At 38.1% G+C, this 27,752-nt stretch overlaps 1 protein-coding gene across 1 annotated transcript in view; it reads right to left on the bottom strand.

The window, feature by feature from the left end:
- Positions 1–2,314: 2,314 nt before the first annotated feature.
- The window catches only part of SEC23IP (SEC23 interacting protein), a 46,916-nt gene continuing 21,478 nt past the window's right edge, over positions 2,315–27,752 (bottom strand). Inside the window, exons 9-19 of the mRNA XM_030570862.1 lie at positions 27,209–27,417; positions 26,359–26,477; positions 25,408–25,575; positions 24,905–25,000; positions 21,531–21,728; positions 20,720–20,875; positions 19,770–19,872; positions 18,543–18,728; positions 12,835–12,997; positions 7,455–7,555; positions 2,315–3,945 (exon numbers count right to left, since the gene is read on the bottom strand). Of these exons, the coding sequence (XP_030426722.1) occupies positions 7,474–7,555; positions 12,835–12,997; positions 18,543–18,728; positions 19,770–19,872; positions 20,720–20,875; positions 21,531–21,728; positions 24,905–25,000; positions 25,408–25,575; positions 26,359–26,477; positions 27,209–27,417 (1,480 nt within the window). The 3' untranslated portion in view covers positions 2,315–3,945; positions 7,455–7,473. The remainder of the gene's footprint in view (positions 3,946–7,454; positions 7,556–12,834; positions 12,998–18,542; positions 18,729–19,769; positions 19,873–20,719; positions 20,876–21,530; positions 21,729–24,904; positions 25,001–25,407; positions 25,576–26,358; positions 26,478–27,208; positions 27,418–27,752) is intronic.

Genomic DNA, 27,752 nt, shown 5'->3' with positions numbered 1-27,752 from the left:
TGATCTTTAGTCCACCCTCTATTTTCAATGTCCCCTTGCCAACACACTCAGCATTCAGGACCAATTTTAAGAAAATAAAACATGGACACACAGTAAGGAAAAAAAATAAAAGGAAACTTTACGGGTCCTGCTTCCATATGAAAAGATATGTTAGTATCATCAGAAAAGCCTCAAAAGTCAATAAGTCACCAAAATCAGACCACCTACATCCAAGTCTCTTAGCAGCATTAAGGTTATTTCTAAGGAAAATTGCAACAGGCAAGTTCATACAGGTCAGATGATATAGCTGAAAACTATACAGAGACCAACAGGCTTCATATGACCCCAGAGGACTGTCAAGAAATTAAAGCCCAATTAGTTATAAAGCCTTTTTCTCCAACTTTCTGTTTGACATCAAATGCTGTAATAAGTACAGAGGCAGGGCAAGAAAAAAAAACCCATAATTTAGAAGGGCTGACATCATACCTTACTTAGTAAAATTCAGACACAGTACAGCCATAGAGAAGGGCCTTAATGAACTAAACACTAGGAAACTAAACGCAGAGAAACAGAGAAATAAAGTAAAAATAAGCAATTAATTTTAAAGGCTTAGGGATTACTATCAAGTATTCTAATATTAAAGTTTCAATATTACACGCTATTGTGCCCTTTCTTGGAGCTAAATTATTTCTAAATTTAAGTAATGGTGCCCAAATACTTTGGTGATGGCCAGCTTAGAAGTGTGTGTGATTTCTGTATCCTTGTCAGAAGCAAATGGTGCTTTCATCAGAGGACAATGGATACAGAATTAGGGAAACATTACTGAACTAGGTTATTAGCTTAAATAATACTTTCAGATTACAATGACAACCTTTGAATTATTAGATGGGTAGTTCAGTTCAAAGCTCATAACAGGATTTGAAGAAGTGAGAGAATAGGAATCTAGTTCAGACTGACAAAACAAGTGATGTAATATGCTGAACTGGAGAATATTAGGAAGGGATTATGGAGGTGGCAGATGTGTGTGTGAGCCGACTATGTAGGTATAAAAAAGCAGTGAGGTGGTATAGTAGCCGTGCACTAGGCTGCACAAAAGAAAAGAAAATCAATATTACAAGGTGAAGATGAATTTTATTCCATTGGGTAAAATATTTTGGAACAATAGTAGTGGAAAAGCAAATGGATTTTTATTTAAAGAAAAGTACATGGAGCCCAATCCCTATCTCCATTTAAGTCCATGGAGTTTTGCCCTAGATGTAAATGGAGCAGGATGAAGCCCATAATATAGAGTGCACCAAATATATTGTCTTGAGGATAACACTTTTATAATAAACTTTTTAAGTGGTTATATGTTTATTATTATTCTGAAGGAGATTTTCTACTTCAGCAACAACAACAACTAGAGGTCCCAATCAGGAACAAGGCCTCCACTGTGGTAAGCACCATACACAGTCCCCACAAAAAAGCCTCAGAAAGCTTACAGCCTATGTAGCTAATAATCCAGAGTTCTAAAGGAAAAACAAATATTACAGGAGTCAGTTATAAGGTAATATAACGCACTCTCTTGCCAGTGCCCTTTGCTTCCCATAGTGCATTTTCTAGTGCTCTGTTTCTGCCTAGATTTAAATGGCTGTTCTTCTCTGACATTATGGGGTTCCATGTTTATTGTGTCTCTGACTTGCAGATCTTTGTCCTTCGTTTACGAGAAAGGATATTTTTGCCTCTAGAGAGTAACTCTGAAAATTGGATTGGAAAAATCAATCTGGGTTTTCTCTCTTCTTCTACATGATTAAAGTTTCTGCTGGCCAAATTATATCCCACTCCCTCCAAAGGTCTGTACTGTTGTGCATCACCAACATAAATGTTTACTAAGACAAGTTACAACATGGAACAGAATCCAGCTTGCTATTTCAGCAAAGCCAACAGGATTTAAAAGCAGAAACTTCTGTCACTGCAGTAAGCAGAAATGACTGAATGCATACAGAAGAAAGCATACATACAAGATGATTAATGTGCAACTTTTAAAACAGTCACTTTTCAGAATATAATTCACATTTTAGGTGGTTCAAATGGTGGTGATTCCACATAAGTCTAAGATTCCAGTCAGAATTTTTTACCCTGAAATAATTGCTTATCTCAGACTATCAAGACAAAAGTCTTACATTGCTTGGAATTAAAAATAGTTAATGGATTTAAAATATCCAAGTTCAAAAAATAACATATCTGTTTTAAGTGACTAACTGCTTAATCTGTTTTCAACAGTAATTTCCTTTCACAGTAATGAACAAATAATACACAAGCAAAAAGCAAGCTGAATTCCCAAAAGCATATTCCCTTAGATTCAGAGTGATAAGTCATATCAAACACTCTCTGGACATTTTTTCATTAAATTTATTTAGTTTGCCTTTATGTACTCACTTCTACACAAAGTACACATTCATCATTGTTGTAGATTTTTGAAAACCGATACATCTTTCATTCTTTGGTATTTTATCCAGCACTATAGGCTACATGATCTGAATACCAATTATAGGGGTCTGAAATCTGTTGGGAAACTTATCTTTAATACAGGATTTACTGAAGGGCTTGGGCTTTTCCACTCATTGTGCCATCAGCCAAGAGCCTGGTCCATCTGACATATCTTCGCAAAATTTATTCTACCTTAACAAAAAAAAATTGAAGGGAAACTACTGTACTAAGTGTAATCCTGAATATTCAGAATGGGAGAAGTGACACCAAAAGCAAACAAGATCCTTCTCATTAAGTGAGAGAAGGAAACATTCACTGTTGAGATAAGTACAAAAGCTTGCAGTAAAGATTCATTGGTATTGCAGTATCTTTTAATTATACTAACCAAAAATATACACCCAAAAATGTGCATTTTACATATACTCAAAAAAGTCACTGTGTTCCATAAGAACTTAGTATGTAAACATTAGCAAAATGTCCTTACTGCAGTAACAGAAGCAAATGTTGTCAGCACTATAGGTTAAGTAATTGCATTAAAGATGCTGCCAGAAGAAAGCTACAGAAGCCCAGCGTTCAGAGACACTAATCCAGAAGACCTCACCCCATACAACTCCATTGATTTCACTAGATGAAAATAGAATACGGATCACAGACCTTGGCATTGGCTGTTACATTTAGCTCCAACAAGCTTGAAAGAGGCTCTACATTCACATGCCTGAGTGAGAGAACTTAATTTTCCGAGGTCAATGTCATGATTTTAGTTCTCAGGTAGAGCAGACACCAGGCTGCATGAACAGTTAATTACCAAAATGAAATGTTGTTTGACTCATCCCTCTTTGTTCGCTACATCAGTTACATTCCAAGAGATGTGAATGCTGAACTAGCTGTAACAAATCTCTATGTTTTCTACAACAAAAGATCATTTTATCTCCAATGCAAAGAAGTCAGAGAGTTAAAAAGCTTTTATAAAATCTCAGCATTGAACCCACAGTAGTAAGAAAGTCATTCTGGCTGCTGGTTTTAGCAAATACAAAAGGCTTGATGTAAAGCAGCTTATAACTAAAATTCACATTTTGTTTTTAAAAGTGGAAACGCATTTTTAAAAAAAAGCAAATTATTGCTGTCTCTCAACAAGTCCTTTCTTTAATAAAGAACATACTGCCTTCATAGAAAATACATGTTTGACACCTACAGACAAGGTAGCTCAAGAAGAAAAATAATAATTTGCATGCCATGAATATTTCTTCATTGGTCAAAGTTTGGCAACAGTACAACTAAATGGTGTCATTCCAATTATGCTTCCCAAACTGTGGTGCTGATAATTTTAAAACCGTGAAACAATCTTGAGTGAAACAAGAAGGCATTATTTAAATCAAAGAGCTCTGGCCTGAAGAAAAAAATGCCGTTGTAATTCAGATTCTTGTCATGTGTGACTAGAGAAATACTGGAGGTTCCTCAAAATGTGTTGTCAGCAAGCCTGTTGGAACATTAGGTATGCTGTGCAGAGAAAAACAAAAACAAAAACAGGAAAGGTGAAACTGAACTTCCTTGTCTTGCAGTAGTACTACTATGTTAAAACTAAACACACTAACGTTCATTTTCAAAGAGAAAAAGATTAACCCCCCCCACTCACCTCTCATTTTTTTATAAAAATGTAATATCCTAAGGTCTATTTCCCCATTCCCCTCCCCCCCAAAGAACACCACCACGAACAGGATTCATTCTGATGACGGGAGTTATGATTGCAAATTGGGGTGATGGGAGTACTGCAACGTTGCACTAATGGGAGATTTATGTTAATCCCCCACAATGATGATTGAATTTATTCCTAAATATCAACAAAATTGAGCCCTTGATACTGGATCTTGATTTCTGATCATGGGATCACTGTACAGTTGGACGAGCTACTGTGCCCATATGTGTAAGCATACCCTTTAACTCATTTTATAGGATGTGCGGGGGAACTGAATACAAAGTTATATTAGCTTAAGTATTGTGCACTTTGGAGGACCCATTCTAAAGTACTAAAAATACAAGTAGGGCATAAAGTTGCCTGCAAGAACTCTCTGATTACAAATATTTAGAGGGCACAAAAATGACAAGCAAGTGCAAATAAACACCAAGCATACAAAGTAACATATTATGTAAAAATGATTAAATCTTAATGCAACATACATTTCTATTCAACTAGGCCATACCGGCTATACTTCTGTTATTCTAAGCATGCAAACATCCTACAAAAAATCCTGTGAATTTTACAATATTGTTTACCAAAGAGTAACTTCAAGATGACAAAGCAGAATACTCATGTTAGATGAGAGGGCTGGAAGATATTTTCCCATGGTATAAATACCTTTGGTCACAGCTGACTGCCAGATCTTGGAAGCTACTCACTGATTATTATGGCAACCAATCCCAAGGATAGCTAATATTTTTATTTATTTATTTATTTAATCACCAGCCCAGATGAAAAAACAAACAAACAAAAACAAAAAAAGCTCCACCACTGGCCCAGCCTTGTCAAATAACATCACACAACTACACTCACGCACTCACGCCTCCTTGGACACTTCATACCAATTGCTCTCTTTCCACTCTCACACTTCACCATCAGCTTCTGTATTGCACTGATCATTCCGTAATTCACTCAATAATCACCTCCTACCTCAATTACCAGCCTCCTAAATTTAACTCACCCCCATTCATCCCTCTACCCACTGAGCAGCATTTCACTTAATTCACCACTCTTTGCTCTCTCCATCTCTAGCAGTATCTTCTCTAATTTTACCACACCACAATTCAGTTTCCCAAATCTACTGTCATTCAGCAGAGACTTTTCAAAACTATACTGGCCATCTCAGCCCCTCAGGCTTCTCACAGCTGCCTCAGCATGTTTCCCTAACATAGCAGCTACAGCACCAGTTGCACTCATCAGTACCTGTTTTAAAGAGGGTTGTTTTTTGGTTTTTGAGTTTTTTGGGGGTTTTTTTGCAACTATGGGAAGAATAACTGCCTAGATTCTGCAGAATATGACTGGTCATGCTGGCCTGGGAAAAATGCTTACTTTTCCTAGAGGAGCAGGATTTCGCAAAGACTTTTTAGATAGTACAAGCAGAGAGATATTTCTTGTCTCTGAAATAAAAATAACAAATGTACCAAAGGGCCTGGATTGTTTTGCCATCCAGGACATTACTATTTGAAATGTGGTTTCACATGTTTGCTGGCTAGCCAAGCAAGGGATGGGAGAGCTCTCAGCAACTCCTGAAGCTGCTGCAACTGTACAGACACTCTTGACTTGCTCATTAGCAAACAGCAATAGACTGTGATATATTCTACATCCGTGCTCTTTCCCATGAGTGTTACTGTGCGTGCATCTTAATGAAAGAGTGTTCCAGCCTGCACACCAGAAACTAGGAATGAGTTTGTTGCAGAATGATTTGCCACGAAACAAACAAAAAATTATGTAGGGTTTAAAAACAGCCATTCTGTAGTGAGAACAGGTGAGTAAGGATTTTAACCTATAAGGATATACTATAAGAGACAAAAGCCAAGAGTGCAACATTACAACTATGATGATGTGAGATGCTGTAGATGGCATTTAACGATTGATATAAGCAGTTGTGTTGCTAGGCAATAGTTTCAAGTGTGTTTTTCCTTTTTACTTTGATACACTTAAAGTGCAGTCAATCAGCAATGACATACTTCAGTGGAGCAGGACTGACACTAGGCTGGTACAGTAGCCAGTTTAACTGATTGCCAATGGGGGTATTTAGTACACTAGCAGCAGGAACATTCTGTAACAAAAATCTATTAAGATTGTCTAGCAGCAGTACAGGCATCTGGGATACTCCTATAAAAATTCATATACTCTCCCACAGATTGAGTATTTTGACCCCCATCTGTGCTTTTAATAAGGAAGGATACTGTCCTCTCTTGATTTTCATGCACTTCTGAGAATGAGGAAAACATCAATAACTGCTGTCTAAAGGGGATAACTTTCCAGAACATTCACACAGAATGTCAGCAAGTTTTCTGGGAGCAAAGATGATTTCTCTCTCTCTATTTTAATACCTCCACGTCCATAATAGTCAGTGCCTGACAATGGTAGCATGTACTGCTACAGCTGCGTCGCCGTAAGGTCTCCTGTGTAGCCGCTCTATGCTGACGGGAGAATGTTCTCCTGTTGGCATAATTATACTATCTCCAACGACCAGCGGTAGCTATATTGGCAGGAGAGCGTCACCCACCAACATCGCACTGTCCACACTGGTGCTTTTGTCAGTGAAACGTATGTCAGTAAGGGGAGTGGTTTTTTTCACAACGTTGACCAAAAAAAGCTTTTCCGACAAAAGTGCCAGTGTAGACAGTCTGAGTCACTGCCAAAGAGAAAAACTATTTGTTTCATTAATTTCTACAGCTTGGTTATGTCTTGGTTGCTTTGATTTTAACAATTAACACAAAACCCAGGAACAACAACAGGATGGTAACCAAAATGATATTTCCATTATCACCTTGAATTCAGACTCTGGCTCCTAGTGCTCAGTGGCAGAAACTCTCAGAATGAGGACCCTCATTTGGGATACTTACTACTTTAAAACTGCCATGTACTGAAGATATTTTTATTCTGAGATGCAGTTTATTATTTTGGTTCCTTTTAAAATGAGCTAGTGTCTTTTGGGGCAATTATTTATGCTGCAATTCTCAAGCTGTATTGCCTGTATGTCTATATTATGTATTTGCCTGGGCAGAACACTTTAGAACATAAGTAATTCTACTCTTCCTATCCTCTCCGTACTACACACATGCATAACTTTCATCAGTTGGTGGAGGATCATTATAGCCAGAACCACAATTCACACATTGCAACAACATTACACACTTTGTAACCGCTTTCTTTACACTGTAAGCTTTGATGGGAAAAGAAAAAGAAAATGGTCTCCAAAATCATGTTCACCAAATTATACTAGGATTTAAGTGCATGCAGTTTATATGAGGGCAAAACTTACAAATTCAGATATCTACACATCAGTGTTGCGGCTGTTCTGGACTGATATTCATAGTTCTATAGATTTCTTTGAGAAGTAGCAAAGCTGTGTCTTCAGATTCCCTATGAATAAAAAGGGTCTGTTAGTTGTTTTTTATAAGCAACATTCTGTTGCTTGAGGCAAGTCCTAGGAGTTGTTCAAATATTGCACAAGCCCCTCTCATATCTTTTCAAACATGCCAGGAGGCAACTGAGTGAGAGAGAGGTGTAATTATGACTGATTATGATCTATATTAAAGGATGTTGCACTCTAAAAAATGCTGTCTATACATTGCCAATACACAGTTAAAAATGCAACAGAAATGATGTGGTTGCTCAAATATTTACAAAGAGATCCAGCATACAGGTAATCACCACATTATACCATGATAAAATAAGCAGCAAACTTTCAAGCAAATGGATCAATGCCAGGGTTTCCTCCTCCTGAAGGTCTGGCTCATTTCACTGATGTCTTCCTGAGAAAACTTTTTAATATGAATTTTTGGGTATTACCCACTATATGCTGCACTGATTAGGTACTTTAATATGGTTTAGTCTATTAGAGTAAAAAATCTTTAGATAGAAAAAGTAACTACAGACTGCCACCTTGTGGAGAACATAAACTACACATAAATATTAATAAACATAAAGATAAAAAAAATCCAGATAATGGGGGCTTGTGCAAAAGAACTCACCACAGGAATTTATTATTGATTAGATTAGGGAAACTGAACCACCAGAGCAAACTGTTGATACAACACCTCCTATGCAATCAACTATCAATTCACCACCATGTAAACATTATCGACATTAAAAAGCCCCATGAGATATTACTTCAAGTCCTCTGGTTTAACCACTCGACAACATTGCCTATTTCTAGACATAATTTCCATTATTTCTACAGAGGTTTTACTTTCCAATAGTCAGAAGACATTTCAGTGTAGGGTGACCAGATGTCCCAATTTTATAGGGACAGTCCCGATTTTGGGTCTTTTTCTTATATAGGCTCTTTTTATCCCCCACCCCCATCCGAATTTTTCATTTGCTGTCTGGTCACCCTATTTCAATGGCACCTGATAACTAGTGCAGTAAGCTACTTGTGCTTCTATTATTATAAAAATTATAGTAAAACCAAACAGTACTAGTTTCACTCAGCAAAAAAAAGGCCAATGTTTTGAAGGAACAATTTTAGTTTACTTTTGTTTTTCCAAATACCAACTGGTCTTTGCAACAAGAGAAAAAGATACAGTTAACTAATCATTTGGCAGTTTGAGGATCAGTTGTTGTTCATGTCGTACACAAGTCATGTTAGCTATCACATGCCATTTACATACATGTCAATGTCATCCCACACCCCATGTCTATTCAAACGTACTGTTTGTACTGTGGTAATAAAATGCACAAATCTAAGATACACAAAAGTGAGAAATTAAGTATGCATAAGAGGGAACATAGATTGGCACCTTTTTCCTTTCAACGGGTTATTGCTTCTCATGCAAGTCACTCTATATCCTGTACCATCTGAAATGCATGAAATTAGTTTTTGGGTTTGTTTTTTTTTTTAACTATTTTTTAAAATTCAAAATCCAGATAATGTAACAGTGTTTTGCATGGCCAATCACATGATGGGGGAATTGAAATTTCCCTTTTTATATCCTAAAACCAGCTTTGAAACCATTGTGTATGTCAGCAGTAAAAATCATAACAAATATCAAAGCTTTGAAGGAAGATTCATTTGTGGCAATTCTTTTTCTTTATGTTAAAATTTGATGACTGAGCATTAATATCCTGCAGTTTTTCATTCTCACACAATAAAGTTTTGCTACTTATAGTGCTCTTTCATCATCTCTTCAGGAATGGTTTCATATGAAAAGCTGTAGCTGTCAAAACAAACATGGTGTCCTTGCCTACCCTTGAAAATGATCTTTGCTACATTTATCTTTTTTGTGTACCAAGTTCAGAATAGGGAGAAAGTCAAGGCAAAGCATCATACGAGAGATAAGAATGTACATTTGTTTCTTCACAGAAAAATAGCAGTTATTTCAGAAAAAAAGGATAATGCTACCAAGATAGGTGCATACACTTCTGAGAGTGACATTCCAAGATAACCCCAAAGAAAAAGACTGGTTTCTAAAGAACTGGCTGATTTCAGAATACCAGGGATCTCACACACATTCTAAAATATCAGCTGAAACTCTAAATGTAGTCAGTGCAAAACATGTCACCTGAAAAATAAGTCATACTAGAAATAGTACTATTCATCCAGGTACAACATGATGTCCAGAAAGAGAAGTGTTGGCCATTTAAATAGCAATGAAAATCATTCTCGGCTTGTGCAGGAGCAGAGGTGAGTGGAGGCTCATGGTGGCAGATGATTAAGGATGCTGTTATAAAAGGTTGAAGCTAAATTCATAACATGAGATTCAATTGAAGTAGTAATGTCTTCAGAGAGACTAGCCAGATGACCTAGCAGTTGGATAACCTAAGTAGAACGTCTCTGAGTGATGTGTACAGAACTTCATGTGGCTGAACAAAGCCAATACTCTAGGTTAGAAGAGTCTGAGGCTTGAAACAGAGGCTGATGTATCTTTGCTAAGGTGCTGATTAATAGGACCTGGAAGTTGTGGGTCAGCCAAGAAGTAGCATTTAGACATGGCTCTCTTGGACGCAGCCTGATCTAACACCAGTGCCAAAAGAAACAAGCAGCTGACATGAACGGTGGTTTAGCCAGCTTTAGGTAAAATCCAAAGGACCTTTTAATATTGAATTTGATACAAAAGATCTTGCTAGTCACAAGAAGAGAGAGTGGCAGATGGTTTGATTAAATGTGGAATACTATGAGTGACCAACTTATACTTCCAAGAGAGTGTAAGGGGTGGAAGTTATTCTGAGTCTCACTCAGAGAGAGTCAGTGCTCCTCAGGAATACAATTTCTCAGTGCTAGTTGCCCACACACGATAAACTCTGTCTCCTTCACATAACAAGCAAAGAACATGTTCACTGTAATGGTTTTCTTTTCCACAAGGCTGCAAAATTTGGAGAATTAGAGGAATATTTCTTCCAAAAAGACAAGCTGATCTACATTACATAGCTGCTACTCATTGGCTATCTTAGGTACTAAAATGACCCCAATGTAAGAGGGCAAATATAGTGCCAATCTATAAAAAGGGGAATAACAATACCCCAGGGAATTACAGACTACTCAGTTTAACTTCAGAACCTGGAGAGATAATGGAGCAAATAATCAAGCAATCAATTTGCAAGCACCTAGAAGACAATACAGTAGAAACTCAGAATTATGAACATCTCAGGAATGAAAGTTGTTCATAATTCTGAAATGTTTGCAACTCTGAACAACGTGTTATGATTATTCTTTCAATAGTTTACAACTGAACACTGACTTAATACAGCTTTGTATGTATTTGTATGTATAATACAGCTTTGTATGCTGCTTTCCGCCTTTTTTTTTTTTTTTAAGTTGTTTACTTTTAACAAAGTACTGTACTCTTTATATTTTGGTCTCTGCTGCTGCCTGATTGCATACTTCCGGTTCCAAATGAGGTGTGTGGTTGACCGGTCAATTCATAACTCTGAGGTTCTCCTGTAAAGTGATAAGTAAGAGTCAACACTGATTTGCAAAGAACAAATCACGTGAAAGCAACCTAACAGCTTTCTTTGAAAGGATAACAAGCTTGTGGATGGGATAAAGTGGTAGATGTGATATATCTTAACTTAGTAAGACTTTTGATACTGTCCTACATGAACTCCTCATAAAATAGGGGAATACAGCCTAGATAAGGCGACTATAAAGTGGGTGCATAACTGGTTGGAAAACCATTCCCAGAAAGTAATCATCAGTGGTTGACAATCAAGTTGGAAGGGCATATTGAATGGGGTTCTGCAGGGATTGGTCCTGGGTCTGTTCAATACCTTCATAAAGGATTTAGATAATGGCACAGAGAGCACACTTACAAAGTCTGCAGGTGATACCAAGCTGGGACAAGTTGCAAGTGCTTTGGGGGATAGGTTTAAAATTCAAAATAATCTGGACAAACTGGAGACATGGTCTGAAGTAAACAGAACAAAATTCAATAAGGACACATGCAAAGAATTCCACTTAGGATGGACCACATTGCACACATACAAAATGGGAAATGACTCCCTAGAAAGGATTAAAGATATAGAAAATATGACCTACGAGGAAAGATTGAAAAATCTAGGTTTGTTTCATCTGGAGAAGAGAAAACAGAGGGGACATAACAATTTAAGTACATAAAAGATTGTTACAAGGAGGAGGGAGAAAAATTGTTCTCCTTAACCTCTCAGGCTAGGACAAGAAACAATGAGCCTAAAATTGCAGCAAGGGAGGTTTAGGTTGGACATTAGGAAAAACTTCTGTCAGGGTAGCTAAGTGCTGGAACAAACTGCCTAGGGAGGTTATAGAGTCTTCGTCACTGGAGGATTTTAAGAACAGATTAGACAAAAACATCTGTGAGGAATAGTTTAGTTATTACTTAGTCCTGCCTTGACATCAGGGGACTGGACTAGATGACCTACTGAGGTCCTTTCCAGTCCTTCACTTCTACAATTTTACCGTGTTATCTGAGCACTGCATAATCTTTATTCCTCTTCACAACACTCCCTATAAGGCACGGAAATGCTATTATCTCCATTTGACAAATGAGGAACTGAGGCAGAGACTAAGGGTAAAAATTTTAAAAGCACTTAGCTGACTTCAGAGCCTAAGCTAATTTGTAAGAATCCCTTTGAGTTTGGTTTTGAAAATGGTTCTTTGGGACTTGCCCAGGCTGACAGTAGCCTGTATAGATTCACCAAACCCAGGTCCTCCCAAGTGCCAGGTTAGATTCTTAACAACTGGGCCATTCCTCCTCTTTGTAGTACTGTATCAAAGGCAACCTTTCTTTAAACCATTGTGCACCAGCAAACCCATGCCAAAATTGAAGGTACGTACTCATTAGTAAAAATCCAGCATAGCTTGTATTGTTTCTAACCTACTCCAACAGATATCCCCCTTTCTACTACACCTGATCAGGATTTTTCTTCGGTATGATACTGTGCAGAACACTGCTATTTCTATCAAAATTAAAAAATAAAATAAAATTAAAAAAAGCCTGGAAAATTAAGCTCTATAGCATGACATTTGTCAGAGTGATCCTCCGAATTTTCATAAAGAAAATGCTAGAAACAAACAGCAGCATTCTTGTTATTGTCACGCTGGTCGCAGATAAAACTATACAAAATAAGAGGAAGAGAACTGGTAATTAAGTAAATTGAATTAAATATATATAACTACATTGGAAAAGCAAAATTTATGGAATAACAAAAGAATATGTAATTCTTACCAATAACACAAGTGACTCTGTAGAGCAAAAAGGTATTCATTGAAACTTTCTATTGGTTTTTCCTGTAGAACATAGTCAATACGGCGTCCTCCATTTAGCATCCCGACCTTTCCTAAGAAATCCTCATCCTTCGAAAGATCTGGACTTTCGGCACTCTTTTCAGCTAGAATTGATAGTTTTAATGTTGAAGTCAGTCATAAGCTCAACCCTTTATTACTGCTTGATTCTATGACTATAAATGGATGTCACCATTTTCTACATTAGTTTCTGGGAAGACAGTAGTAGCCTCAACTCAACTGTGGAATAAAACACAAATAAGTCCTTTGCTGTTTTCTGTGTGGCTTATTATTACAAATGGGGGCCTCGGTTTCTTTTTATTATAAATTTAAATAATAGTGCAACCTTGAAGCCCAGAGTCTCTGCAAGACATTAGATAGGTAATTAAGAACTACGTCTCACTATCCATTCATATGGTTTCATTCTATCATGCAGCAGTATGGCTAATAACCATAAAAATGAATTGTTTCAATCTGTTTCTGCAGCAGCAATGACCATCCTTAATTGATTGTGAGAGACCAAGGAAGCATTTCTTTATTCTACTCAGAAATAAAAAAGCATACAGTGGTAAATAATACCTGTCAGAAAAGTGATAGCAGGCAGGAATCAAGCCCCCAACCTCCCAAGAGATTAATGTTTGTAGAAGGCAATATCTAATACTTAGACACAGTGTTCATTTCAGTTTCACCACATCCACTCTTTCTGACTCTTGTCTTATTACTCAGCTTGGCCTTCTAGGCAGTAGAGCTTAATTAAAAAGCAGAAATCCCACAGATGTTAAATATTTGTTTACTCATTTTTCTTACAAAAGAGTGAAGGCAAGACATTTAGAAACTTGCTCTTGACATCAAGCTCAATTGTAACATTACACTAATCAAAGACTCCTTTGAAGTAGATGCTATTAAAATTTAATTTAATAAAAGGCAAAGAAATATAGTACCAAATACGAAGTATAACATATTAAGAATCTGAAAAAGTATGTTTTCCTAGACAAGACCAGGGGCTGCTAATAGGGAATTTCGCAAGGGAGCTCTCCAGGTGAAGGAGGAGCAAATACAGCATCTGTGGGGTAAGTGACCGTCTGCAATGTGTGTGTTTGTTTGTGTTTGGGGGTTACTTGCAGTGTGCAGAGCTTGTGTCTGTCAGTCTGTTTGTTTGTTTTGGTTGTTTGAAGGACAGCGTGCTGTAGCTGGCAGTTGGAGGCTGAGCTACAAAGGAAGGTTTGAAAGCTAGAAGCCTCTGGTAATTGGCTGAGCCTTAACCAGTGGGCAGGGCATTCACTCAGGCAAGGGCTTTATAAAGCCGTGCACAAGCGACCGGGTCTGCTAACAGGGAGTTTTGCAAGGGAGTTTGGAAGGGGAGTAGGAAGGGAGCGGGGGTCCCTTTTCGGTCCTATCCGTGACCAGTTAGTCCCTTGAAAACCTATAAACAAAACTACATTCAAATCCTCTCCCTTTAAAGCAGAGCAGAGCAGACAGGGAGCTGCAGACAGGGGAGTTCAAGAGGGAGTTTGACAGAGGGAGGCTTACGATGGTTAGGAAGACCCGCAACACCTGTGGCAGCACTGCTTCTGTCTCCTCCACCTGCGCCTGTAGCCAGACAGAGCACCAGAGCTTGGATGCTTCTACCCAGATTCTGGTGTGGTTTTGCAAAGACTGTAACTTGCAATTTCCACTGACTGATATCCAGGCTGGGGGGGCATCCAATGTGAATGGTGCCTACTGGTGGAATCTCTCAGGCAGCAGGTGGGAGAGCTACAGGAGGAGGTGGCTAGGTTGAGGAGCATCCATATCCACGAGCAATTTCTAGACAGTGTCCATGTGAAGACAGCTGAGGCAGCTGTCCCAATTCACAGGACTGCTGACACACCACTGGTGGAGGAGGAGATGGCTCAGGGTGGACACTGGCAGCTGGTTACTTCTGGCAGTGGGCAGTGTTCCACCCCTGCTGCGAACCCTCCTGCCGTGGTAATAGGTAACCGTTATGCTCTTCTTGATACAGGAGAGACGGAATCACCCCCTACAGTAAAGGAGGAGAAGCCTTGTACCCCTAAGGCTGGGAGGTCTGCTGCCACCACTGAAAATAGGAAAAACGTAGGGTAGTGGTGGTCGGAGACTCTCTGCTGAGGGGGACGGAGGCACCCATCTGTCGCCCTGACATTTCATCTCGGGAGGTATGCTGCCTGCCGGGGGCCCATATCCGAAATGTTACAGAGGCATTGTTGAGGATTATCTGGCCTTCTGACTACTACCCCATGCTACTCATCCATGTGGGCACAAATGATACTGTGAGGTGTGACGCTGAGCGGATCAAGAGTGACTACAGGTCTCTGGGAGTACGGGTGAAGGAGTTTGGAGCGCAGGAGGTATTCTCTTCGATTCTTCCTGTCAAAGGTAGGGACCCGGGCAGAGACAGATGCATCATGGAGGTGAATGCCTGGCTGTGAAGATGGTGTTGCCAGGAGGGCTTTGGCTTCCTCGACCACGGCATGCTATTCGAGGAAGGACTGCTAGGCAGAGATGGCGTTCACCTTTTGAGGAGGGGAAAGACCCTATTTGCAAACAGACTGGCTAACCTAGTGAGGAGGGCTTTAAACTAGGTTCGATGGGGACAGGTGAGCAAAGCCCACAGGTAAGTGGGGAACATGAAGACCTGGGAGATGGGTCAGAAACAAGAGAGAGTGCGGGCTATAATGGCAGAGAGAAAGGACGGTCAGGGCAAAACTGGGAGGTAAGATCAAACCAGTATCTTAGATGCCTATATACAAATGCAAGAAGTATGGGTAATAAGCAGGAAGAACTGGAAATGCTAATAAATAAATACAACTATGACATTGTTGACATCACTGAAACTTGGTGGGATAATACACGATTGGAATATTGGTGTGGATGGGTATAGTTTGCTCAGGAAGGATAGACAGGGGAAAAAGGGAGGAAGTGTTGCCTTATATATTAAAAATGTACACACTTGGACTGAGGTGGAGATGGACATAGGAGACGGAAGTGTTGAGAGTCTCTGGGTTAGGATAAAAGGGGTAAAAAACAAGGGTGACATCATGCTAGCAGTCTGCTACAGGCCACCTAACCAGGTGGAAGAGGCTTTTTCTAAACAACTAACAAAATCATCCAAAGCCCAAGATTTGGTGGTGATGGGGGACTTCAACTATCCAGATATATGTTGGGAAAATAACACCGCGGGGCACAGACTATCCAGTAAGTTCCTGGACTGCATTGCAGACAACTTCTTATTTCAGAAGGTTGAAAAAGCTACTGGGGGGAAGCTGTTCTAGACTTGATTTTAACAAATAGGGAGGAACTCGTTGAGAATTTGAAAGTAGAAGGAAGCTTGGCTGAAAGTGATCATGAAATCATAGAGTTTGCAATTCTAAGGAAGGGTAGAAGGGAGTACAGCAAAATAGAGACAATGGATTTCAGGAAGGCGGATTTTGGTAAGCTCTGAGAGCTGATAGGTAAGGTCCCATGGGAATCAAGACTGAGGGGAAAAACAACTGAAGAGAGCTGGCAGTTTTTCAAAAGGACACTATTAAGGGCCCAAAAGCAAGCTATTCCGATGGGTAGGAAAGATAGAAAATGTGGCAAAAGACCACCTTGGCTTAACCACGAGATCTTGCATGACCTACAAAATAAAAAGGAGTCATCTAAAAAATGGATACTAGGTCAGATTACAAAGGATGAATATAGGCAAACAACACAGGGATGCAGGGGCAAGATTAAAAAGGCAAAGGCACAAAATGAGCTCAAACTAGCTATGGGAATAAAGGGAAACAAAAGCAAGAGGAAGACCAAGGACAGGGTAGGCCCACTGCTCAGTGAGGAGGGAGAAACAGTAACAGGAAACTTGGAAACGGCAGAGATGCTTAATGACTTCTTTGTTTCAGACTTCACTGAGAAGTCTGAAGGAATGTCTAACTTAGTGAATGCTTATGGGAAGGGGGTAGGTTTAGAAGATAAAATAAAAAGAGAGCAAGTTAAAAATCACTTATAAAACTTAGATGCTTGCAAGTCACCAGGGCCTGATGAAATGCATCCTAGAATACTCAAGGAGTTAATAGAGGAGGTACTGGAAAGTCATGGGAGACGGGAGAGATTCCAGAAGACTGGAAAAGGGCAAATATAGTGCCCATCTATAAAAAGGGAAATAAAAACAACCCAGGAAACTACAGACCAGTTAGTTTAACTCCTGTGCCAGGGAAAATAATGGAGCAAGTAATTAAAGAAATCATCTGCAAACACTTGGAAAGTGGTAAGGTGATAGGGAATAGCCAGCATGGATTTGTAAAGAACAAATCATGTCAAACCAATCTGATAGCTTTCTTTGATAGGATAACGAGCCTTGTGGATAAGGGAGAAGCGGTGGATGTGCTATACCTAGCCTTTAGTAAGGCATTTGATACGGTCTCGCATGATATCCTTATCGATAAACTAGGCAAATACAATTTAGATGGGGCTATATAAGGTGGGTGCATAACTGGTTGGATAAGCGTACTCAGAGAGTAGTTATTAATGGCTCCCAATCCTGCTGGAAAGGTATAACAAGTGGGGTTCCGCAAGGGTCTGTTTTGGGACTGGCTCTGTTCAATATCTTCATCAATGACTTAGATGTTGGCATAGAAAGTACGCTTATTAAGTTTGCAGATGATACCAAACTGGGAGGGATTGCAACTGCTTTGGAGGACAGGGTCAAAATTCAAAATGATCTGGATAAATTGGAGAAATGGTCTGAGGTAAACCGGATGAAGTTCAATAAAGACAAATGCAAAGTGCTCCACTTAGGAAGGAACAATCAGTTTCACACATACAGAATGGGAAGAGATTGTCTAGGAAGGAGTATGGCAGAAAGATCTAGGGGTCATAGTGGATCACAAGCTAAATATGAGTCAACAGTGTGATACTGTTGCAAAAAAGCAAATGTGATTCTGGGATGCATTAACAGGTGTGTTGTAAACAAGACACGAGAAGTCATTCTTCCACTCTACTCTGCGCTGGTTAGGCCTCAACTGGAGTAGTGTGTCCCGTTCTGGGCACCGCATTTCAAAAAAGATGTGGAGAAATTGGAGAGGGTCCAGAAAAGAGCAATAAGAATGATTAAAGGTCTTGGGAACATGACCTATGAAGGAAGGATGAAATAATTGGGTTTGTTTAGTTTGGAAAAGAGAAGACTGAGAGGGGACATGATAGCAGTTTTCAGGTATCTAAAAAGGTGTCATCAGGAGGAGGGAGAAAACTTGTTCACATTAGCCTCTAATGATAGAACAAGAAGCAATGGGCTTACACTGCAGCAAGGGAGATTTAGGTTGGACATTAGGAAAAAGTTCCTAACTGTCAGGGTAGTTAAACACTGGAATAAATTGCCTAGGGAGGTTGTGGAATCTCCATCTCTGGAGATATTTAAGAGTAGGTTAGATAAATGTCTATCAGGGATGGTCTAGACAGTATTTGGTCCTGCTATGAGGGCAGGGGACTGGACTCCATGACCTCTCGAGGTCCCTTCCAGTCCTAGAGTCTATGAATCTATAAGATCAAATTGCAATTAACTAAATATCTAACATTTCTAATATTCGTTTGAGCTTTGATGTTTCAAAAAATCTGAGATTAGCGTACTAAGAAAATATCCATGAAACATCAACCTACCTTCTACCACTTGTTTTTCTTCTTCCTCTTTAATTTGATTAGCTACCTTCTCCAGTTCTGCTTGCAGCTGAGTTGAAGAGGTATGAGCACGTGCAAATTCATTAAGAGTCTGCCAAGCACTCTTCAAAGAGCTGATAAAACCTTGTTTTAGATCTGATCCCATACGAGAGAGAGAATCTTTCAACTCTAAAAAGATCACAATATCAGGATTATTAGTGAAAATATTAAGTGAACACAAATTTTTTTTTTTTAAGTACTAGCCAAAGGCACCAATTATTGATGCATATGCGCCCAGGCCTCTTATTCCTTTTGATTAAAAGACGACATAGAACACAGCATCTTCATTATGAAAGCAGTATTTGCCACCCATATTTGAAGTAGATGCTGTTAAAGTTTAATTTAATAAAAGGCAAGGAAATACAGTACCAAATACAAAGTATAACATGTTAAGAATCTGAAAAAGTACGTTGGAAATGGCCACTTCATCCTAACCAGACAATTTCTTCCTAGAGCTCCACAGGAAGTCAGAACTCCCTCCAGGTCTCTGACAACCTAACTTGGGAAAAGTTCCTTACAGTCCTGAAATGTGTCAGTTTAACCAAGAGCATGTGAGTTAAACACAAGAGTCAAGGCTCCAATCCGATTGACGCCCTAGATATTACTACTGTCTCAGTAAGTACTGTATCTTTTCTTGGTTACTCCACAGTGACACCAAGTAGAAAGGCTGGCTAGCTCAGTAGCATGAGAATCAACGTCCACCCAGGGTAGGTCTAATTTTTCAACTATATGTGGGAGTGGCAGCGTTGCAGGCACTGGGGGACCGAGTTGGGGATCCAGTTAACTTGGCTACTACTACTTATCCTCAGAATCTTAAGAAGTTAATATGAACAGGACAATTACCTGCAACTATTAAAAATACACCTCCCATTAGTGAAGTTACTAGTTGATGACTGTTAGCCTTAATTAACAAAAGGGCAAACATTTTCAAAACTAAACAAAGACTGTGGGTGCTCAATTTGGACACTTTAAAACAGCCTGATTTCAGAAAGCGCTGAGAACCTGCCCTTTGAAATTCAGCCCTTTAAAGCATCTCAAGTTGGGTCCACAAGAAGAAAGACACTAAAAATCATTAGTCTCTTTTGAAAATGTTGACCTACAATATTTGATGCATTAGAAAATCATAGACTATATATATACAGTAAAATATACATATTAAAAATATTTTACCGAGATGAAGTCTTTTTCTGCCTTTGTGGTGTGGAATGAGAACCGGTTTTATGTCCAAGTCTGGAATAATCATAGGTTCTACCCTATAAGCTACTGGGTCAAGCTGCAAATAAAGAGAAAGCCAGAATAACTAAAATTATTTGACATTTAACAATCCAAAACTTTAGTGACATTTCAGTTAAAGAAACCTGTTGACAATTAGTGAAGACAACTTGTAGATTCTCTCTTTTTCAGTTAACTCAAGTGAACTAATATTTAGTTAAACTGTAAATCACTGCTGGTTCATTAACACAAATGAGTGTTTTTTCTCTTTGATTCAGAGACTCTAGGAGAGGGACATGATAGCAGAGATGAACATTATTTTGCCCCAGCTCTTTAACATAATACATCCATTGCACAAAGGATCTCTCTTGCTACAGAATTAACAAATATCAGTAATCATTCAAAACACCCCCAAAATCTTGCAATACACTACTCAACTGTGTTGAAAGCAACAGAGTCAAGATAAAAACTCAAATTTTCCCCAGTTGTCAGTATTTCATATAGCTGGTATACTGGTTGGTAACATGACAAGATGGAGATGAAGAGAAAGATAAATCTATTGTATTTTACAACAACAATAAAGCGTTTCCAAATCTCGATGTGAACATTAGAAGTGGAGGAAGACAAAGAGCACTCTAAAAGTCAGATGATAGAAAACAGATTCTCAATAAGATTATTATTTTGGCTTTGGAAAGTGAAGAGGGCAGGTGGCAAGGTAATTGGGCTAGGTATTAAGTACATGACTTGCAACCAGCTACTTATTTTCTGTAGAGGTTCAGAAATAACCAAGGGTAATTGCAACTGTTTTAAAATTACTTTTGGTGTGTTAAGAAGTTCAAATGCAGTTTTCCCACCTTCCTTTCATCTAAATTACTAGAAATCCAATCTCACAGGTACTTCACACTCACTGGATGATAAATATTGAAGAATCCTTTGCAGGTAGGAAGTCTATAGTTCTCATCAATCTTCTCCACTCCTCGTACAGAAAGAAACACCCCAATTGGAGAACCCAGGGCAAAGAAATTCTCTGGTTCGAAGTCTAGCACACTGTAAGCCACAGAAACCTAGCAGCACAAAGTAATCAAATCAAATAAATGCCACCTCGAATGTCAGGCAATTCACTTTAAGCCTAACTAAAAAGGAAAAAGATGGTGACTGACTCAGCAAACATCCAACAACCCGGTAGTTTACATTGCAGGGTGGCAGATATTTGCTGGGATATTCTGCCCATATGGCTTACATAGAAAAGCCTTAGAAAGGCACCTTAAAAAACTTACAGGAAAGTACATGAGGATAAGTCAAACTAACAGGAAACATTTCAGTGTACTTTTTTAAAATAAAACTTTAGATTAAAAACAGATCATTTAAATTTCAGGTCTACAATGATGCAGAACAAAGGTAATGTGTAAGCATCCAAAGAAAACCCAAATGACCATTCAACATCATGGCAGTCCATGGGGCTGTGATTTAATGTAGGAGACCTTGATTTGGGAATGGAGTCAGTCCAAGCCACTCTGAGGGCATAAAATTAATTGTGGTGGCCACATTACTGAAAGGAAAGCCTAATGCTAACTTTAACAAGACCTCCCATGCTTATAATGAAAAACAAGAAATTCCCAAGTTCTTTTGCATGACTAGAATGAAATTGGATGTTTTTAATTTTGTTGCTTTAATATACAGCACTGTTCTCAAATAAGATGTTTTAATTAACAATCTCACCTGGCCAGTACCAACTTCAAAATATTCATAGTCAATGTTCACAGAAGAAACCAAGGCACCAACAGAAAGTTTTCTCTTCGACCGCTCATGCAGGCTATCAGGTTCTGAAGTGGCCACAGAAGTAACTGCTTCTTTTGCTTTCTGTGCAGCTTCCTGAGTTTGCACTGCTTTTTTTTCTGCTAATGCTTTTTTCTTTTCCTATTGAAACAAAGTTATCAAAACCAGAAAAAGTTTATTGCTTTGGCAACTTTTCTCAGTCCCTATCTTGGGCTTTCAGATGTACCAATTTACATTTACATAAATTACATGCATTTACAATTGGTCTGTTTCAGATGCCAGAAAAGCATACACACACCCCACCCCACACACCCTTGTTTGTTTGTTTTTTGCCTCTTTCTACCAACCTTCCTTATGGAGCACTGTGAGAACCTGCACAGAGCGTTCTAGGGCACAACTAGCATGAACGCTTGCAGGTAGCCAAATAAAGTACCACAGCATGAAAACTCAGAATATGTGCCATATGACTCAATGAAGCAACCACCACATTCCTTGATTCTTCTAGTTAATGGTAACTGGTTGCCAAGTCACTGAATGTGTTAACATTTATTTTAAGTTTGTGTTAGGAAGAGTGACAGAAAACTGATGGATAGAGGAATTCTTTCATCTATCGTCAAAACAAGTATTGTTTATAGCATGAAATCAGTTCAATATTTGAATGAGGCAGTTTTGTTCATTCTCATTTACAAAAAGCACAGAAAATGATTACTATGACAATACCAGCTTATAGTAGAAGTGATAGAAAACCTGAGAGTCTAAGTTATAAAATGATTAAACTGCAGACCACCTCATTCTGAATTAAGTGCTGTAAGAACTGATACCAATACTGAGCTACCTAGAATTAGTTGTTGGTAGCAATCTAGAATATTGTATTATAAATGGATTTTCCCACGGAAGACCAAGAGCTATTCTCGAGAGTTGAAAATCAACCATTTAAAGGAGGAAGTAATTTGGCATTGCTATTGAAAAGAAACATTTTTCACAAGCACCAATTAAAACATAATCATTAAATAAGGTTATATTTAGAATTAGTATTAAAAAAAATTAATAGCGAACATGCAAAAAAGATATAAGCATTAATCAGGGAAAGGACTAGGGTAGAGAGAGAAACTTTCACCTCTAAGTCATACTTTCAAATCTATTTCAGACCAATAGTGACCACAAGACACTATCTGACTGCTGGTGGGAACCTGAATTCTATTGGACTTTCAGTTGGACTTAAGCACTTCTGAATATTTTACCTGTGATGACTAACATATTTCATATATTTTTCTGACAGTATAAAATATAGGGCTGCCAAGTGATTAAAAAAGTAATCGCAATTAATTATAGTGTTAAACAATAATAGAATACCATTTATTTAAATGTTTTTGGATGTTTTCTACATTTTCAAATACATTGATTTCAATTACAACACAGAATACAACGTGCACAGTGCTTACTTTTTATTTTGTGCAAATATTTGTAATAAAAAATAAATATATAGTATTTTTCAATTCACCTAATACAGGTACTGCAGTGCAATCTCTTTATCATGAAATCTGAACTTACAAATGTAGAATTATGTACAAAAAGTAACTGCATTCAAAAATAAAACAATGTAAACCTTTGGAACATACAAGTCCACTCAGTCCTACTTCTTGTTCAGTCAGTTGTTCAGACAAATGAGTTTGTTTACATTTGCAGATAATGCTGCCCATGTCTTGTTTATGTCACCTGAAAATGAGAACAAGCGTTCACATGCCACTATAGCTGGCACTGAAAGATATTTATGTGTCAGATGTGCTAAAGATTCATAACCACCATTCTAGAGGACGTGTCCATGCTGATGATGGGTTTTGCTTGATAACGATCCAAAGCAGTGCATACCAGCGCATGTTCATTTTCATCATGAGTCGGATGTCACCAGCAGAAGGCTGATTTCCTTTCTTGGTGGTTGGGGTTCTGTAGTTTCCGCACTGAAATGTTGCTCTTTTAAGACATCTGAAAGCATGCTTCACACTTTGTGCCTCTCAGATTTTGGAAGGCACTTCAGATTCGTCAGAAACCTTGGGCTGAGTGCTCTAGCTATCTTTACAAATCTCACATTGCATTTTGTCAAATCTGTAGTGAAAGTGTTCTTAAAACGAACAACATGTGCTAGGTCATCATCCAAGATTGTTATAACATGAAATATATGGCAGAATGCAGGTAAAACTGTGCAGAACACATACACTTCTTCTCCAAGAAGTTCTGTATCACAAATTTAATTAATGCATTTTTTTTTTAAACTGGCGTCAGCATGGAAACATGTTCTGGAATGGTGGCCGAAGCATGAAAGGGCATATGAATGTTTAGCATTTCTGGCATGTAAGTACCTTGCAATGCTGGCTACAGAAGTGCCATAAGAACAGCTGTTCTTTCTTTCAGGTGACACTGTAACATTATCACCCAGAAATGTAAACAAACTTGTCTGTCTTAGCAATTGGCTGAACAAGAAGTAGGACATAGTGCACTTTTACATTGTTTTGTTTTTAAATGCAGTTACGTAACAAAGAAAAATCTACATTTGTAAATTGCACTTTCATGATAAAGAGATTGCACTACAGTATTTGTGAGGTGAAGTGAAATACTATTTCTTTTGTTTCATTTAACAGTGCAAATATCTGTAATAAAAAATAATAATACAAAGTGAGCACCGTACCCTTTGTTTTCTGTGCTGTAATTGAAATCAATATATTTGAAAATGTAGAAAAACACCCAAAAATATTCAATAAATTTCAATGGGTATTCTATTGTTTAATAGTGTGATTAAAACTGTGATTAACTGCAACAATTTTTTAAAATCACAATTTTTTTTTAGTTAATCATGTGAGTTAATTGTGATTAAATCAACAGTCCTAAAAAAATATTGTTTGGCTCTAACTTTGCTGAGCATAGTACCTTTGGAAAGAAAGTTACTATACCTGTGTGAAGTATGGATTTAAAAAAAATTGGCATACCTACTGAGTTAAGCAGTTTTAAAGCAGAGACTGGTTTTATATTATGCAGTATTGCAGCGAAAGGTTCATTAATACTGCCCACAACGTCATTCACACAGCTTTTAGGTATTTAATAGTTGAAGCAGAAGACTGTTTTTAGTGACATGCTGCATAATCCTTCTATGTGCAGAGAGCTTCTGACAACCTCTGATGTGGCAATTTTATGCATGTTTTATAGAGAAGTATTGAAATCATTTGGGCCATTACATAACAGTAGAGAATGGTACATAATAATAGAAAAACAAATAACGTTAAGTAATGCCAATATAAATGCATTATAAAACCATGCACATTTACCTGTTTGGCTGCTCTGTCTTTTACAAAGTTGGCAATTTTCTTTCTTGGTCCAAGAGGTATACCCATTTCCTTCAGGTCATCAACTGTACACATCAGCTGGGAAAAAAAAATTATATATATATATATATATATACATACACACACACACATATACATACACACACACACACAGAGAGAGAGGGAGAGAGAGAGTGCACACGCACACTTCTTACTTCTTAGTGACTTACAGAAAATATGTCTTAAAAATTAGTGACGTAAACTCAAATAGCGCAGATTAAGATTTACACAGAATTAAATAAAAATCAAAGAGAGTGTAGGACAACAACAAACATAAATAACAGGAGACCAACCTACTGAAAGTGTTATGGATTCATATAATATTTAATCTTAAGTATACAACACATACAATTAAAGTTTCAATTTTTAAAAAAGCTCTTCAGACCAAGTTCTAAAGCAAAAAAGATTGTCTGGCTCCTGACGTCAACTTAAACTGTTAAATGTACCAGAGATTCCATATCAATTCTCTCCTTTTCAAATGTGTCGATATATTCTGAGACACTGAGCATTTCCAGAGCCTTTTGTAAGGTTGGATCTTCATCCTCTACATCAGGATCACAGGGCTCCTCACCAGGAGTAATCATGGGCGCCAAGGAGTTGGTATTCTCTGTCACCTTGAGAGAAGATTAAAGCAGCACAATGAGATTGACAGAGTGAGGCATTAGCAGCAAGCTTCAGTGAACAAATATATGCTAAACCGTATTTTTTAAATATCGGTAACATTTGAGCATTGTTACTTATCGTAGCCTCAGGGCTTTAAAGAAAACAAATATCAAATATCAACATCAAATTTTCAACCAATAAGAATGGACTGACCCTAAATGAAAATATTTAAAAGGAGACTAAAAGTGACAATGGGGTTCCAGGAGTTTTGAATCTCCATGGTTTACACATCAACTACCCTCAAGGTTAAAAAAATAAAAAATAAAAAAAAAAATCTACCTGCCCTCACTCTCAATCTGAGACCTGAGAACTAAAGTAAACGGACTCCTCCTCATGTATATCCATCTTTACTCACAAAGTTCTTCAAGCCACTATTTTACTTCTCTTTTGCAGACAGCTTTACCTCACTTTCCCTACTTGCTCAATGCCATAGAATCTGTAACAGAGCCAATGTTTAGAACTTAAAAGTTTCTGGGTCCCGGCCCAATGCTTAAATCCACTAGACAGAACCTCCATAGACCTTTAAGTTTATAAGGTACAAGAAACTTCAAATATAGAGACTACAGACACACACAGACTGATTATTCTTAGATTGCATTTTTCCATTAGTAAATTAAAATTTACTATCACATCAGGTACTGTGTTAAACTGATAAAAGTTCTGACAGCTTGAGAAACATCTCCAAAAAACCAGCAGAGTGAATTCACCTCAAAATTCAGGTATGCAAGTAATACCTGCTTGTCACGAACAACTGTATCATTCACAAGTCCATTAGCAGCAGTGGGAGGTCCAGAGTTTCCTGATGAAGTCAAATCTTTCTGGTTGGACAATATGTCAAATAAAATTAAGGCACCTGGAGATATAAATTGTTTTGAGTAAATATTCCAGTTTTCTTGATCCAAAATCTCAAATAGGACTTCTTGGGGATGGCAGTGGCTAGAGGTAGGGCGCAAAAAGTTCATTTACATAATTTTACAGAAAAATTAAAAAACAAAAAGAAACAATGTTCAGATACGACTTAGATAATGTTTTCACCCCTCAGCCACGAACACTTATGTGAGAATTCCTAGCATATAGAAATTGCTTAAAGCTGGTTCACTTGATCAGCAATTACAATAGCCAACATCCCCTTTACTCATTACCTCAGGTTACGGACTCTTCCTAGAGGCAGGACTGGAGAAACTGAGCCCAGACAACACAGCCAGGAATTCATAGCTTCATAATACCCATAAGGCACGCATAGTAGGATAGTATTTATCCCCATTTTACAACTGGGGAAAGCAGGCATGGAAGATAAATGACTAACCCATTGTCGCGTGTCAAATTGCGTTTTTAAGACTAGACTAGAATCCAAGTTTTTTGACTCCCATCTCTATGCTCTAATCTCTAGATCATAATGCCTCTTAAAAATTGAGTATTATAACCTGACTATATTGATATTTTGCATGAGTAGCCAACAACGCTCCAGAAAACCATTATGGTCCATCAGGCCAGCTTTCCCCATGTTTAAACGTAGTTTGCATTTTTCTCTATCTAGCAATGCTATTTTGTCCCAGAAAGTAAACAGATATATTAGTAGATTACCTAAACTGTGCCCAGCAACAGAGACTCCTCCTTTAAAGTCTGGGTTGCGACTCATAAAAAGTGCATGTAGGCGGTTCATTTCCAGGCCTACTTTATCCACAATGCTCTGACAGTAGGTTGGGCTGTTGTAAAACAGTATATCAAGCAAGGTCTCATTGGTGAAGTGGCGCAGACGTCCAATGCTTGGCAAAGTGATTTTTTTAATATTCCTGGTGGTGCAAAAATTTTAGATGTAGAATGATTATTTTAAAAGTCTTTATAAGAGCTTTGCAATTCCTTTTTTCCGTAGTTTTGAAGGTTTAACCATCTGGCAATTAATTCAGAGTACCCTAACCATAGCAGTCAAGTTCTCCACACTGCTCAAACCAAAATAAAACTTTCTGGACTCATCTCAAACTCATACATAAGTGCCAATACCTTCTCTTTAAATTGTTAGTGTATTTATTTCTATGTTAAGGAACTTATATCTCTCTCAACCTTTTATGCCATGTCTAGGTTTAAAGGAAAACCTGCGATATTACTTCATTACAGTTTTGCCCTGTTG

This window comes from Gopherus evgoodei, chromosome 7, assembly GCF_007399415.2.
Source record: "Gopherus evgoodei ecotype Sinaloan lineage chromosome 7, rGopEvg1_v1.p, whole genome shotgun sequence".
NCBI classification, from domain to species: domain Eukaryota; kingdom Metazoa; phylum Chordata; order Testudines; family Testudinidae; genus Gopherus; species Gopherus evgoodei.
The sequence above is the reverse complement of the archived record's forward strand: the minus strand, read 5'-3'. Positions and strand labels throughout refer to the sequence as shown.